The following is a 16,310-nucleotide window of genomic DNA, read 5'->3' on the forward strand; positions in this document are numbered from 1 at the left end:
GATACAATCCAAAAACTTTAAAAAATATACTTCTTTAAGAATTATTGGATATTTGAAGATACATACCAGGAAAAACAGCAAACGCCAAGCCCCTACTGAAATTGTTGCATAGTTTCAACCTAAAGATAACAATAGACCACTTCAACATGGTAATTAAGCACAATGACACTGCTATTGATTACATAATAACAATTAGTTCTTCATTCTACTGTGACACCTTGGTAATAAACTTCACACTAGCGGACCATTTTGCCATCATGACAGACTCTTGCACAAGTTCTGCTGGAACTGTCCAGAAGATATAGGAGCAATAAAGTCAGATAAACTCAAAAATCTAATTCAATTAAAAATATGTTAATGGTAGAAAATAGGAAACAATGACGCAGACAATGATGCAAATACTAAATGGAACCAGTTTTTATCTTTATTTAATTATTATCATTATAATCATACATGTCCTGTCAGCAAACAGCAAAAAAAGATAAACTGGGTGTTTGGAGAAGTACTCCATGCAAGAAATAAATTGAAAATGTGTTATAACCTTTACAAGAAAATTAACACTGAGGAATATGATATTTTGCACAAAACAAAAAAGAAAGTGTACTGCAGTCTCATCAGAGAAACAAATGATTCATTCTATAAGAAAGCTGTAGATAAAGAACAGCATTACCCAAACGATATATGACCATTCATAAATGAAAAGAGAGGAAAAGTAACAATATTGACTGCAGACAACTGCCAACTGAAAGATGGCTGAAGTTATTATATCCTCTAGAAACAGCAAACTCCTTTAATTGATACTACGCAACTGTATCAGAAACAGACAAAGAAAGTACAGTGCCAAAAATCCCAGGTATATACCATACCATTGTATTTGTTGCAGCGACTGATGTTGCTCTGAAGCATTCAGTAGGAGATGGAAAGTTAGTGTCCCAATGAGAGATATGAGTGAACAGTATTTTCTGCGATGATTTGGCTGAGTGAACTAGGGACATCAGTGTACTAGCAAACTTTATCCTACAGTAAACAATCATAATAAGCCATCAATTTCAGAAAAATGGTACTTCACACAAGTACAATATAAGATATTTCAATTATTCCCATAAATGTGTAAATTATTTGTTCTTACTCAATATAAGTTTAACACAGGAAAATTAATAGAAAAGTCAGTTTTTTAAAGAAAGTTGTAGCAGATAGCTGATGGATTTCTTGGTTATTTTTTATTATTCACAAGCCACATCCACATTTATTATAAAGCAATTATCTCTGTCTTATAAGAACACAGGTAGTTGTCATTCAGCTAACAGGCATCTTTAGTTATTGAATCTACATAATCATAACATTGAAAGCCATTTCTGGCAAATTGTGTATTCAAAATTCTCTTGAATTGTCTCATGTCATTCTTTTCTTTCTTCCAGAAACGACTCTGGTCCACCAATGAACCAGTTACTACATACACACGAGTATCTTGCCTCTGGAGATTTCTTTCTGTTCATTGGAGACTTCATTGGTATTGGTGATGGGACAGACGGCACAATTATTAAAAAGATGTGTATGACAGTTGATGCCATGCACAAGAGACATTTTTTTAGTTATCTCAGTTCTCTAATGTAATTAAAAGAAAAGAAAATAAACAATGTATATTGGAGATGAAATGATGATAATAAGGACAAGACAACACCCAGTCCCTGAGTGGAGAATATCTCTGACCCAGTCGGGAATCGAACCTGGGGTGTTAGGTATGACATTCCGTCACACTGACCGCTCAGCTAGCAGGGGCAGATATATTATGGCAGTGACACTAAGTGATAAACAATTCTGAAACGAAGACATATATGACAATACAATAAGAGGAAAAGAAAATTATTACACAAAACAGTAAAATACCAAACTGACTTTCAGTGCTCCTGATGAAGCAGGTTAAAGGTGCTTTTTTAACAAGCAACAGAACTGAATAAGGAAGTAAAGAATTAACTTTATTTGAGAAACGTTTAAGAGTGATTCTTACAGAGAACAGTATATGCAGTATGAGTGAGTAATAAACATCAAATTAAATATTTGTTATATTGTCACAGAAAATATCTAATAACCTCATCTGTGTCTATAAAATGTAATCTTATTTTCTTTATTGCAGATTTATTGCATATGTAAAATTGTATGACACATCCTATACTCTCAGCTACAGCCCATGGTCAAAGAATGTATGAATAAATAAACGTCACTGTTCTCTCAGGGATATTCACACTGTCTGTCATTACACTTCGTGTGATTTAGTGTAGCCCAGCACTAAACGATAAAATCGAGGTTACGAGATGCCATTCATGATACATTAAGTCGGAATATTGGATCGGAATTGATGCATTAACAACGATAAAGTTTTCAAGAGCCAAAGCAAGCTTCATAATGTATGTTCTTGATCAATTTATTTGTGGTAAATTGGTGAGAATGAAATACCATTTCAAAACATCAGCAGTTATTTGCTATCCAAAATACACATACAAACATATTAAACAATATTTGTAAGGGAATAAACAGGCCCAGTTTACCTCACTCATTAGGTATTTTTTCCTTACATAACTTGTAATGTCATGAACAACTGTGAGTGTCTTCTTCATTAGAGGTGCCTTTTCACTTTAAATGCTATTTAATGAAAAAGTCTTCATCAACTTAATTTGTTATTTGTATACAGTGTGGGTGTCAGTTCTTTTCTGTCATTGTAAAACGTAATTGCTTTTCGTCTCTAGATATCAGACCTCATAGGACACTCTTGCTTGTGCTTCTGCTTTTCTTTATTCACCCGTTAACAATATACATTGTATGGATGTAGTAAATTACAATATAGTTTCTTACCTTTAATTTGTTTCAAAAACTTGGATAATAAATACAAGTATTTTATATCAGTATATATAAATAATATTACTTTTCCATATTCAGATATTCTTAAATGTTATAAAAACTATGTGTTAGTAAAAATTGTTTAAGATCTACCTTGAATTTATGAAATTCTTTAATTTTCTTTATTGTAGAAGGCAATGCATTAAAAAGTATTTTGGGCTGCTAGTTTGCACTTTTTTGGTAGAGTGCTGCTTTGTGGGTGTCTCTGTGAAAATCATCATGGTTATGAACCTGATTATTTAATGTTGAAAATTCCTGGTGAGTTTTCTGAAAACATACACATTCATAGATGTATAAGCTAGGAAGAGTCGTTATTTTAAATTCTTTAAATATTTCGCAGCATGACACTCTGCAGGGAACCCCTTTCATTATTCTAATAGCCCTTTTTGAAGTTTGAAAGCTTGTTTTGCCATACCTGTATTTCCCCAGAAGATCACACCATATCTAAGCAAACTGTTCATGTAAGAATAATAGGCAAACAGCAATGATTCAGTATTGCAACATTCCCAAGGCATTCTTAGCACATGGCAGCATTTACTTAATTTTTTACTCAAAACTTCTAGATACTTTTCCCATCTCAAGTGCTCACTCACCCATATACCGAGGAATTTTGTGTATGGAACTTGTCCAATAACATAGTTCCCTAACTCAGCTTTTACTCTTCTTCTAGCTTTACTTTTAATATTACTGAAATTCATCAATGCCGTTTTATACTTATTTGTGATCAGAGGATTATTGCTAAACCATTTTCCTTTCTCATTTATTGTCCTAGAGACATTCTGCTGTAGATTATCCTTAGTGAATCCTTTTATAAAAATGCTAGTGTCATCAGCGAACATCACCATTTCTGCAACTGTCAGATGGTTTGGCAAAGCATTTATGTACACCAAGAGCAACAGAGGGCCTAACATGGAGCCCTGGGGCACTCCATAGCTATTTTTTTTTTTTAAATCTGATAGATACTCTTTGCCTTCATGACATATTTGTACCTTTGTTGTCTATCAGAGAGATAGGACTTGAACCATTTGAAGGCAAGTCCCTGGACTTCATAAAATTCTAGTTGCATAAGCAATAAGTCATGACTGATTAAATCAAATACTTTAGATAAATGTAAGAATATCCCACAGCTTAATTCGTTTTTGTTCAAGGCATTTAGAACCATTCTCATGAATTGGAAGACTGGCATTTCTGCAGATCTGTTCTTTCTAAACCCATTTTGTGCATTAGTCAGGATTTTATTTTTATTCAGGAAGTCAGCTAGCCTTTCATTCATTACTCTTTCAGTTACTTTAGAGAAACCTGACAATAATGATACTGGCCTATAATTATTTATGTCAGCTGCAGTATTATTTTTGTGAATTTGCTTTATTAAGGAGAGTTTTAGTTTTGATGGGATACCCCCTGTCATGAAAGATGTATTAATAGTGTTAGTTAGGTGAGTATCTGTACTGGTAGAACTGTTTGGTTACCTTGTCTGGAATTCTGTCAATACCACAAGACATTTTATTTTTTAGTTTATTAATAGCATTTGAAACCTCACATTCTGTTGTTGGGTACAGAAACATTGTCTTTTCACCAGTTGGTACTTTTATGTTTTTTGTTTTTTAATTGCACAGACTTTTAATTAGGTTTGGTGCAATGTTCACATAATGTTCATTGAATATATTGGCTACCTGTTTAGCATCTTCTATCACTTTGCCCTCACTTATAATTTTGAAATTATGGGTCTCTGTTTTCATTTTCCTATGCTATTGTTTATAACCTTCCAAATCGATTTTGATTTATTACTTCCCTTACTAATGTACGAATCATTGCTGAGCCTTTTTTCTGCCTGAAAACCTTTCCCATAGACCCTTCTATATTTCCTATAGTGTGGTTTTATTGTTGTATTTATTTTAGCCTGTTTTTTTTAGGTTTCAAAGAGTGGTTGCTGATTTTTTAATCCCTTGTGTTACCCATGTGTATGTATTCTCACTGATTTTCATTCATTTTAACGGGAATTCTACATCGAAGTAAGATTTATAATCAGTGAGAAAACTGTCATGCCTTTTATCTGCATCATCAGTTTGTTCCATGTCCCCTTTTTAGCATATTATTAAATACCCTTATGTTGTTTGCATTAATAAGTCTTCTTTGTACATATATTTCAGTGACTGTGTATTTCTTATTTTTCTCATTCCTTATCATCATTTTTAAAGCCATATTGTCAGAAAAGCCTTATCTGTTACTTCAACATTGTACTCACAGCTTTGTTTGTTGGCAAATATCTGATCAAGTGTTGTTTCAGATCCATCTCCATATCTCGTAATTTCCTGCACTGTAGGTTGCATGTTGTATGTGTTAAACAGATTAAATAATTGTACCTTGTTCTTTTTACTTTTGTTAAAATTAATGTTAAAGTCACGAAGAACTATTGTGCAATTTGACTTGCCTCTCAATTCATTTGAATGATCATCTATATAATATAAGAATTGAGTAAAGTCACCTGATGGCGACCTATAGATGCAAACAATGATAGTCTGACAGTCTGTAAGTTCACAAATACAACATTCAAAATCTTTTTCTGCGCACTTCACTTTGCTAAGTGTTATCTCCTTAGATTTAACATTACTTCTAACATAGATGCATACACCTCCGCATTTATTAGTTTACCTGCAAAAGCTACTTATTAAATCAAGTCTGGTTTATTTGCTGCACAAATCTGAGTGTCCCGAAGCCAGTGCTCACTGATACACAGTACAGAAAGGAATTTAAGTCAACATAGAACATTTGCAATCTGACATGGAAAGAAAGCACAACTATAAAACGAAGACTAACAGGATACAAACGCAAGATATAACAGGAGTGCGAGTGCCGAATGCAAGTTAACTATCGATGTAGGCAGACGATGACGCCAAAGGTTACTTCGCGGGAAGGCTTGCGGTGACGCGACGACTCGTTGAGTGTCAGTGTGGATGTCGTCATTTGAAATGCATTTTGGAATATTTTAATGTGATATGACGTGACGGCCATTGTGAATCAGCCTTAACAGGGTTCCAAATTATTTATATGCTCTGTTAGAACTTTACATCGATTACGCTCCGACTAAATAATTGTTAACTTTGACTTTGGGAAAGTGTTGTGTCTTTGGTATCTAGACTCCTGAACTTCCTTTTTCCTGTGTATGTAGCGAAAGTGCGTGTGAAACACGTTGAATGGTGAAGTTTATATCGGAGGTAATCGATCAGGCGATGTTAATTGTATCTTTTTGTGTTGTTAATGGTATAAGTACATTGTTTCGCGGGAAGATCTGAATAGTTATATCATAATATTCTACGTTTGTAATCTCAACGGTGTCAATACTTTGTGCTGCAGCTTGTGTTTACAGTGTGTAACAGAGGTTAGAGGTAATAATTCTAAGTTTACTGTATGTTTATTTTCTTATACACTTAAATTTTCAGCAATGGTGCGCATGAATGTTTTGAGTGATGCTCTCAAGTCAATCAATAATGCTGAGAAGAGAGGTAAAAGGCAGGTCTTAATCAGGCCTTGCTCCAAAGTCATAGTGAAGTTCTTGACTGTCATGATGAAGCATGGTAAGCAGTGAATTACGGACTCTTGATTTAGTTAACTGGTTAATGAAGTGATGCATATCAAATGTTCATGCGAAACTTATCTTGTAGGTTACATTGGAGAATTTGAAATAGTGGATGACCATCGCGCTGGGAAGATTGTAGTTAATCTTACTGGAAGATTAAATAAATGTGGTGTCATATCGCCTAGGTTTGACGTACCAATCAATGATATTGAGAAGTGGACGAATAATCTGCTTCCATCTCGACAGTTCGGGTAAGTTTAGGTTTTTAGTAGTTTAGTTTGAGACACCAATGTCCCAAATGATTCTAGGAATTGTGAACTTCCAACAAAAGAAAAATATTAGTAGCTGATTTTTTGATTCGCTGTTGACTTATTGTAAGCCATCGTTGGTGAAGGTAAGCTGAACATACGTGGACTCCTCGCTTTAGTTAAATCGTACCCTGATCAGTCACACAACCAGTAGGTCATGGTACATAGGGCGTCTCCCAATGCCTTTTTCAAATTTGATGTACCATACAATTACTTGATATACTTGTTGGTTTGTGTAGCATGTTTTTGTGAGAAGTACCTAGTAGTATGGCAGCTCATTACAGAAATTTAACCTTCCAACCTGTCCTGTATCTGGGGCGCTACTCCACAGATAAGTTTGCAAGAGTGTGGTAATTGACCCTCCCTCTAAACTCTCTACTGTGGTGATGCTCTAGTGTAGCCTGAATTGTAGGAAGGTGGAGCAATGAATGTGGATATTGAGAAAAGGTTTTGGAAAAGACTTCTCTGTTACAAAATTGTTAAGGTTTTTGTGGCCACTGTCAGAAAAATCATTAGATGAACGTCGGCCGAAGAACCCGAGACAGAAGCCAATAGGCAGTTTGTCACTTCTGTTACATACCCTCTTGCCTAAGTTTATGTTAATATTTGACATACTTTCTCCTATGTAACACACTTCTTGCTTTAGAAACGAAAACTGCCCGGAAAATTCAATAAACCCAGATTAGAAAACAGTCTCTACATAGTTAGTGCATTTTGTGAATACCTTTAAACTGTGAAATTATGTTTGTCGTATTTGCTCCTTGTTGTATTGTGGTGCAGCCCTTGTTTATGCCTCAGTGGCAATAACTTAACACATAGAGAAAGTGTAGCGTGGCTATAGTTTATTTGCTTTCTTTTTACGAATAGCCTTGATAAGTTATACACTGTTTTGCCTGGCATGAATAATTAGTTTATCTTACTTGGCATTAAATTTATAAGGTGGTAGTTCTCATGGCTCATCTGTATTTATTTGCATATGAGCCTTGTGACCAATAGTTGTGGGAGGCAAGAATAAGTAAAACTGCATCTCTGGCCACAATGAAGTGTTTATTTGCTGTGGCTGGTGAGTCAGTTAGGTACTGCTGTTCGTTAAACTGTTCCACCAGTTTACATCATTGCTCTAGAAATATTGATTTTTTCAATGGCCACCATATGTACTGAGTTCTACTGATGCTATGCATCATTGCATTATTAACATATTAGGGATTTTGATCATTAAAAAAAAATCTGTAACACATGCAGGTTATAAATAAAGTTGCTTCTAAATTAATAGTCAAAATCATGATAAGATGTAATCTGGTGGTATCTGTTGATATTATCTCTTCAGCAGGTCTTGTTGCTGTTGTTTATTGTTACCACAGTCAGTCAGTTTAATGTGATTTTTCATTTGTCAGGCATTCAATTCCAGGATACTTTTCTTCCTTATCTCATCTGTATGTTACCGTGTTGTCCCAAAGCTGATTAAAAACTAGTAACTTTCGTACATGTCATTCTAATATGTGAACAGGGACTAAAATGCTCGTTCGCAACTCACTTGGTAATTAGTTCCTGATAGTCAATTATACATCATGTTGGGTTCAGAGCCAAGTAATATTTTTGAAGGGCAATGCTTTTGCCTATGACACGTTTATTCAGTATCCATAACTACTGTAAAAACTATTACTGTAAACAAGTTCAAATACAGTTGAAGTTGTACGGTTGTAGGAATTATCACCATTTTCACCTGCGTTTCACAAAACTTTCAAGTTTCACTAAGAGCTATAGCTTGTCCTTGGTGCAGTCCTTTACTTTCTTGTAAATCACTTGCTATCCTAGCATGTGAATCAAATGTCACAAGATTGTTCAGTCTCAATAGTATTGAGCTCTCCAGTGTATTGTTAGTTTTGGTGAGGTGGTATAGTGAATGTTTGTACAGACATTTGATTTGTACGTGGATAATTTTTCTGAAGAAAATAATGTTGGTTATGTGGAATGGTCTGAGGCTTAATTCAAATGCTTATTAGATTGTTCGGTTAAAGGTAGTGGCTTATAGATTCTGTGAAATTCAGTAATGGTTGTAAAGGTTAGGAATACAAACCCTCGTGTTTAAGTTCCTGATCCGTACAAAATCTCGCTTTAGAATGACAGAACAAGATGCACAAGGTGACTAACTGTGGTATAAATTTAAACAATGGAAAGTCCATGATGATGGACTAAGATTGTGAAAAGGATGGATTGCTACTCACCACATAGAAGAGACATCAAGTCACAGACAGCTACAATGAAGGGACTGCTAAACTTTTCGCTTTTGGACAAAAAAAGATCCTTCAGAAGCAGAAAGCACAGGCTACTTTCTATAGTTGTGAGGTACAGCTGTAAGCTGCACCTTTATCTGACGAGGGCAAAGCACCCAGGGTGGGTGGTGCAGCTGAGGAGGCAGCAGGGGATGTTGAGGTGAGGGATGGAGGTAGATAGTTGTGCTGCTGTGGGAGTGAGCAAGAATGTGATGGGGCATTATATTGCCACTAGATGCAGAGTCGAAAGGCTGCACTGGAGGAGTGGGAAAGGTGGGAGAGAATTGTGGAGAAAGGGAAATGTGAATAGGTGCATTAGTTGAGTAGGTGTGCATAGTGTTAGTGGGAGCGGGTATGGGGGGAGGATGGGGACTTGTTGAAAGGTGAGGCCAGGGGTGTTAGAGAATGAAGGATATGTTGTAGGGAGAGTTCCTGTCTGCGAAATTCAGAAAAGCTGGTGTTGGTAGAAAGGATCCGGATAGTGCAGGCTGTGAAGCAGCCATTGAAGTGGAGCACATAAAGTTTGGTAACTTGTCAAGCTACTGGCAGTCTACCTGTCTTGGCTACAGTTTGTCAACATCCATTCATGTGGTTGTGGTTGGCGTGCCCACATAGAAAGCAGCACAGTGGTTGCAGTCAAGTTAGTAGATGACATGGCTGCTTTCATAGGTAGCCTTGCCTTTGATGGGATAATAGATGCCTGTGATCGGACTCGTGGTGATGGATATATGCAACTTGTTTTGTGTCTAGATCTATTGCAGGGATATGAACCATGAGGTGCAAGGAGTTTGGAGCATGTATGGACTGGGGACAAAAAGAGATACTTGTGTATGTTTGGTGGGCAATGGAATACCACTGTGGGGCAAGACTCAAGTTTTACACGGAATTTGCAGTCTCCGCCCACAACGGCCACGGGCCAGTCATGTGATTCCACCTCCACACGGACAGGAGGCGGGGCGTGACTGCCAGCGCTCAGTCTTAGACCTACTACCAACAGATGTTATTTGCCTTCATCATGGTTTTACCTGGGCTTTAACTGAAATTAAAATTGTCAAAGTCTACAATTTTTGAACATGTTGCTTACAAGGCATTTTCAATGTCTTTAGATAAACATAAGTATGTACTAGAAACAAACCTTCTGTGCAATGTTATTCAAAAGAACAAGTTTCCGAAACTAATAACACACACATATTTTGGATATGCAATAGATACATAAGGTAATTCATAATAATGGCAACAGAGTTTGTCATGGCAGCAAATATATGTGGTTATTGTACAAAACTTTAAAACCATTCAGCAGTTTGCTGAGGACGACTGTATGGAAAATATTGACAGTTCAATAATTATTGTATCCTATTTGAGCAGCAAATGGTTAAAATGTTGGAAACTCATTCTTCAGCCGCCTGTAAAACTCTGAAAAGTCATATCCCATGTATTGCCAAACTATGCATTAAATGTTATATCAGCCTAAGACATGGATATATTATGAAGATAATGCTTGAAGTATGCGAAATAAAATCTCACAAGAACACCAGTAGACAGCAACTTTAATAAAGAACCGAAACGAACAATGAACGGTTTGCATCTGCTAAATGTTTATGTACAAAGAAATAGCCAACTTGTTACAGCACGTTAAAGTGGAAATTTCACGAACTTAAGCCTTTTTAATTGCCGTACACGAAATTGAAGCCGACTCCTTCGGCAATTTTGTGACAGACATTTTATTTTGAGCAATAAAAACATCACATGAGAAACTCATGTTCGCTACACACGAAAGTTAATAAGAAAAATATTTATTTTGTGAAATAAAACGGAAAAAAGAGTGCAAACTTTTGTTGGGTCACTTAATCTTCTAGGCTCTTTTTGGGCTGTACGTTTTTAAACAACTCTTAGCAAAAACCTGAAAAAAATCTATGCAACCTGGCTGTAGTGCACTTTGCTGGTTTTGCTTACAGACACAAAGCAGGTGAGAGTGTGTTTGTTTTCCAGCGAGAAAGGCAACATAGTACACTCAAGTAAAACCAGGAGCGCTGGCAGACACGCCCCGCCTCCTGTCCGTGTGGAGGTGGAATCACGTGACCGGCCTTTGGCCGTTGTGGAGGGGAGACTGCAAATTCCGTGTGAAACTTGAGTCTTGCCCACTGTGGGAGGGGCAAGGAGGATAATGGGTAGGATATATTCCACATGTCTGGGCAGGAGGAGAGGTAGTCGAAAACCAGGCAGTCTTTTCATTGTCTTTCTATGACTCATTGCCTTTGTTTGGTGTCAGTCTCTGCGTTTCTTCTTTCATTGTTATTGTATAACATCACAATGAGCACACTGTTATATGATAATTATAGAGTTGGTGAATGGCTTGTGTTGAAGTTTATAAACATTCATGTATCTTTAGGGTGCATGGTGCAGAGGTCCTCATCAAACGATTACTCACAATACTGCAGGAATAAGGTTGAAAGTTTTTCCTTGGTGTACTTAAACTAAATACTAAGCTAGCAGATGTTTTAAAATATGGAAGGTGTGCAGAATGTGCTAAAACTTGCACTGCTGATACCATCTATCTTCTTTGATGCATGATGTCAAAATAGAGAACACAAATTGACCGTTTGAGTCCAATGTGTGTAAAATTCTCACTGCATTTGTTGGCTTCAACTCAAAACAAGACTTGTCTTTCAGTTTACCCTAAGCTCTGTTCAGTGTTGGGTAGCTGTATGGAACTGCGCCTACACTGAGACTTTGCTGTGGAAAATGTGTGGAGCATCTGTGAAGCCCACTTTAGTAAAGTAAATCTTGCTTGGAATTGGTGGCATTACCAACAAAGTACTAACTTGTTTCCAACATATAAGTAGCGTTCTCAGTCACATATGTAATAGACCAGTTGCGAAGGATAAAGTAATCTTTACCTAGGTTTCAATAGATATAAATTTATCTTCTTCAGAAGACAGCAGTATTACATTAATATGAAGCGATATGTCCTTATCGTTTTTACAAACATGTGCCTAGTTTCGTTAGTCAAATCAGTCGCTTATGCGCTCTCCAACTTCCATGTACCTATTTTATTTATCTGACAAACCCTGTTCTTAGGGCTATGTTTTATTTGACTAACGAAACTAGGCAGATGTTTGTAAAAACGATAAGGACATATCGCTTCATATTAATGTAATACTGCTGTCTTCTGAAGAAGATAGATATATATCTATTGAAACCTAGGTAAAGATTACTTTATCCTTTGCAACTGGTCGGCTGCTCTTAATCTGATTACGTGGAACCGTTGCTGTAGCGCAGCTATGTTCAAAGTACATATGTAATAGCTCACTGAAACGGCATTTTTTTCTGATAAATTGAAATATGCTATTGCACAAAAAAGGGGGGCGGGGGTAATTCTGGTGCTGACAACTACCACCCAGTCTCACTTCTGACAGCTTTTTCTAAAATTCTTTGGTCCCTTATTGTTCTTAATGTATGCCACTCTATATTCAATTCATGAAGATGCAAAGCTAGTTGTTTTTGCTGATGCTACAAGTACAGTATTCATACAAAAAAAAAAAAATATATTTGCTGAGGAAATTTTAAATAATGTCTCTCAGAAAATTAAGTGGTTCTCTGCAAATTGACTGTCATTAAATTTTGATAACAGTATATACAGTTCTGTGTAGTAAATCTGCTTTATGGTTATTGCAAATTTTGGTGATCAAACACAATTAGCTTACTAGGTCTATTTTCGTTCACGATTTTCATATGGCAACATAGTTTGTGTAGTTCATCGTTAAGGAAAAATGTATTCATTGACAAAAGTATGTTATCAGAATAATTGATAGAACCTAGCCAAGATCATCTTGAAGACATTTATATAAGGAACTGGGGATATTCACACAAACTTCCAAAATATTTGCTTATGAAATTTGGTATTAACAACCCATCCTACTTCAAAAGCAGTAGAAATGTACATAGCTAAAACACTAAGAGAAAAGCTGATCTTCACTACTTTGGGTTAAATATAACTTTGGCACAGAAAGGGGTGAACTATGCTGTCGCAAATCTTTGGTCACTTATCAAATAGCATCCAAAATTTGACGGCTAGCCAACGAACGTTTAAAAACAAATTAAAATAATTTCTGAATGACAACATCCACTCAGTAGATGAATTTTTAGATATAAATTAATAATCTTGCAACTAAAAAAGTTTGAATTATGGCATATAAAGAAATCTTTTGTTAAACTGACACATTCCACAACGCTACAAAGTCCCATATTCATGCTCTATGGTACAAGTATTAATCAGATCATCTCTCAAAGCTTCCCTTTGTTTTCTACTGCATTCCTTTCCCCCCATTTCAGTCAATTATTGCCTCATGCTACTTTTGAAACTCTCAAAAAGCTGTGGTTCTTTCAACTTATCCAGGCCCCATCCTCTTAATTTTCTAAATTTTTGCAGTTTCTTCAGTTTTAATTTACAGTTTATAACCAATAAATTGTAGTCAGGGTCCACATCTGCCCCTGGAAATTATTTGTGGTTTAAAATCCAGTTCTGAAATCTGTCTTGCCATTTTATAATTTTGCCATTTTATAATTAATTTGAAACCTTCCATTATGTCTAGATCTCTTCCATATATACAACCTGCTTTTGTGATTCTTTAACCAAGTTGTAGTGATAAAATTATGCTCTGTGCAAAATTTTATCAGGTAGCTTCTGCTTTCATTCCTATCCCCCAGTCCATATTTACTTACTATTTTTCCTTTTCATACTTTCGAATTCCAGTCTCCTATCACAATTAAATATTCCTGCCCCTAACTATCTGAGTAATGTCTTTTATTACCTCATCAGACCTTTTTTCAATCTGTTCACCATCTGCAGAGCTAATTGAGATATAAACTTTGTGGGGTGTTGGCATCCTGTCTACCTTGGCTACAAAATGTGTTCGTTATGCAATTCATAGTCGCTTACCTGCATTCCTGTTGTTTTACTCAGTATCAGACCTACTTCTATATTACCCCTCTTTGCTTTTAAATTTATAGTCCTGTACCCATCTGACAATTGTAACATAACATGTTGAAAGACCCTGGTGTAGGAAAAGTAGTTGTATTACAATGTATGTTAATACATTTGCCTCTGAGATTCTTAGCAAGGCAGCGATGTGCATTTTGGAACTCTTTGACCGAGCAATTTTATTCCTGTGTGAATATGCAGACTTGAAGAGATTAGTTGTTATTTATTCATAGGACAAATGTGTAGGTTGAAGAAAATGTACAGATGGGCATGTCTCAGGAGAGAGAGAGAGAGAAAGGAGGAAGTGGATGGTGAGAGGGGTTGGGATGCGAAGTGAAATGGCGATGGTTGGATGGGATTGTGCTTAAAAAATGAGGAGAGTGTAGTCAGGGATGAGTACAGAGCAAGTGCTGTACAAGTACATGGATGCAGCTGTGGGTAAAAGGCTAGTGTTACAATTTATTCTAGGTATAAAACTAATTTAAGATACCTTTGTTGTCGCTTTGATCTTTTTGGCAGGGTTTTGTTTTGATTATTCTGTTATTAACTTGGAGACTTCTTACCGTCATGTACACTAACTGCACAACTGTTGCCCTATTTCCGCTTGTCCATCACATTGTTTTATCCAGTTAGTTTTAACTCATCTGATTCACTGCCTGTGGTGTAATGCGACCCAGAAAAATGTTCCATGTTAGCCCGAGCTCGTGTTAATACATTTATTCTTTGGAACAGAGTTCATCTAGTCAGGGTTCTCAATTTCATGTGGAAGTTGCTAGATGCCATTGTACTAAGCCAGTGTCAGTGTGCTTGCAGTGTTCAGTTAATGCATAGCAATTGATAGACTTGAAACAATTGGAATGCTGAGTCAGGCCAATAGCAGACACCAGCATGTCCTGTGTGTACACAAGTAGTCCACAACTAAAACGTAATACATAGCTGACTGCAGTCTCTCTCCAAAGATACAGTTTGATAGGTGGACATCAAAAACAAACAATAGTTTGGTGCATTCCCCCCTCTGTTATACAGTAATTGCAGATAGCTTTTGTAGATGTATCTGTTAATAAGTTGGTGATGCATTTGCTTGTACAGTCAATAGTTTACTTATTTTGGCTGAGTTGGATTAGACTGTCTGCACAGTGTTATTACTTTATAGTTGCTGGTGTTGTTACTTTATAGTTACCACACAAAAATGTACTTCTAAATAACTGTTCCTTTTTCAGGTATGTGGTACTAACTACTAGTGGAGGAATAATGGATCATGAAGAAGCGAGGAGAAAACATCTTGGAGGGAAGATATTGGGTTTCTTTTTTTAATGAACTGTGACTTGTGTCAATAAATTTGTTCCCATAAATTTCTGCAGTTTTCAATTCATTTCAATGCATTTGAAATTTAAAGATTTATCTCATTTAAAAGAAAGTGAAAAAAACCCACTTCCTTTCGTCTTCCCCTCTCCTTCCCTCTTTCCTGATGAGGCAACAGTTTGTTGTGAAAGCTTGAATTTTGTGTGTATGTTTGTGTTTGTTTGTGTGTCTATCGACCTGCCAGCGCTTTTGTTCGCAAGTCACCTCATCTTTGTTTTTATATATAAAGTGAAAAATAAGTTGGAACTAAGATTTAAATGCATACTTACATCATTGTGAGGTACATTGTTTTGTTGCTTCCCTTAGGTGCCATGGTGTTTAGTAATGAAAATGACTTACATTCTCTAGACAGGTATACAACTTTATCTGATGAAACTGCAGCGAAATTGTTACACATTGTCAAGAAATAACATAGGTAGATCTAAATTTTTTTCTTAATTCATCAGTTTCCTCCTTCACAAATATACTGTTTACAAATGCTGCAAGTTCTTGCTGGTCTTCTAGTTGACCAGAGGGTCTCTCTCTTCCCTCTCTCTCATGTATCACTGCCATATGTCATTTTCCACCTTTGATGATAAATTAAGTTGATGCAGCAGTAGAGTGATTGGTGTTACAGTCAGCTCCCAACTGATGGCGAAAAAAAAATTATAAATGATACTGTAAATCATGAAATTAAAATATATCAATTTATGTTTGGGGGGGGGGGGGTGTAATATAACAAAGGTGTAGTAGTCCCAGAATCTAAAACAATTTACTTACCGGATACATGATAAGCTGGACAGAAAAGTGGGAGTTTGAAAGAACAGGGAAATACATTGTGTACGAAATAACAGAAGTATACCAGTGGAAAAGAACACATTTCAGTAAAAGAATATTTCTGGCCATTCTCTGTTACCATGAGTGTAGTGCATGAA

The 16,310-nt window shown here is 36.2% G+C and overlaps 1 protein-coding gene across 1 annotated transcript; it reads left to right on the top strand.

Annotated features, from left to right (window-relative positions):
• Nucleotides 1-5,969: 5,969 nt before the first annotated feature.
• On the top strand, nt 5,970-15,386 carry LOC126411916 (40S ribosomal protein S15Aa). The gene is made up of 4 exons (XM_050081402.1): nt 5,970-6,110; nt 6,336-6,470; nt 6,558-6,723; nt 15,255-15,386. Exons 2-4 carry the CDS (start codon nt 6,338-6,340, stop codon nt 15,346-15,348), a joined length of 393 nt encoding a protein of 130 aa, XP_049937359.1. The 5' UTR covers nt 5,970-6,110; nt 6,336-6,337; the 3' UTR covers nt 15,349-15,386.
• The last annotated feature ends 924 nt before the right edge of the window (nt 15,387-16,310 follow it).

The sequence above is a fragment of the Schistocerca serialis genome, chromosome 1 (genome assembly GCF_023864345.2).
Source record: "Schistocerca serialis cubense isolate TAMUIC-IGC-003099 chromosome 1, iqSchSeri2.2, whole genome shotgun sequence".
In the NCBI taxonomy this organism is placed as follows: domain Eukaryota; kingdom Metazoa; phylum Arthropoda; class Insecta; order Orthoptera; family Acrididae; genus Schistocerca; species Schistocerca serialis.

Excerpts from the sequence above, each read along its gene's own strand:
- LOC126411916 (XM_050081402.1), top strand. The coding sequence starts at position 6,338 with ATGGTGCGCATGAATGTTTTGAGTGATGCTCTCAAGTCAATCAATAAT. Across the intron at positions 6,471-6,557 it reads GACTGTCATGATGAAGCATG|GTTACATTGGAGAATTTGAA; the intron begins GTAAGCAGTGAA and ends CTTATCTTGTAG. Across the intron at positions 6,724-15,254 it reads CTTCCATCTCGACAGTTCGG|GTATGTGGTACTAACTACTA; the intron begins GTAAGTTTAGGT and ends TTCCTTTTTCAG.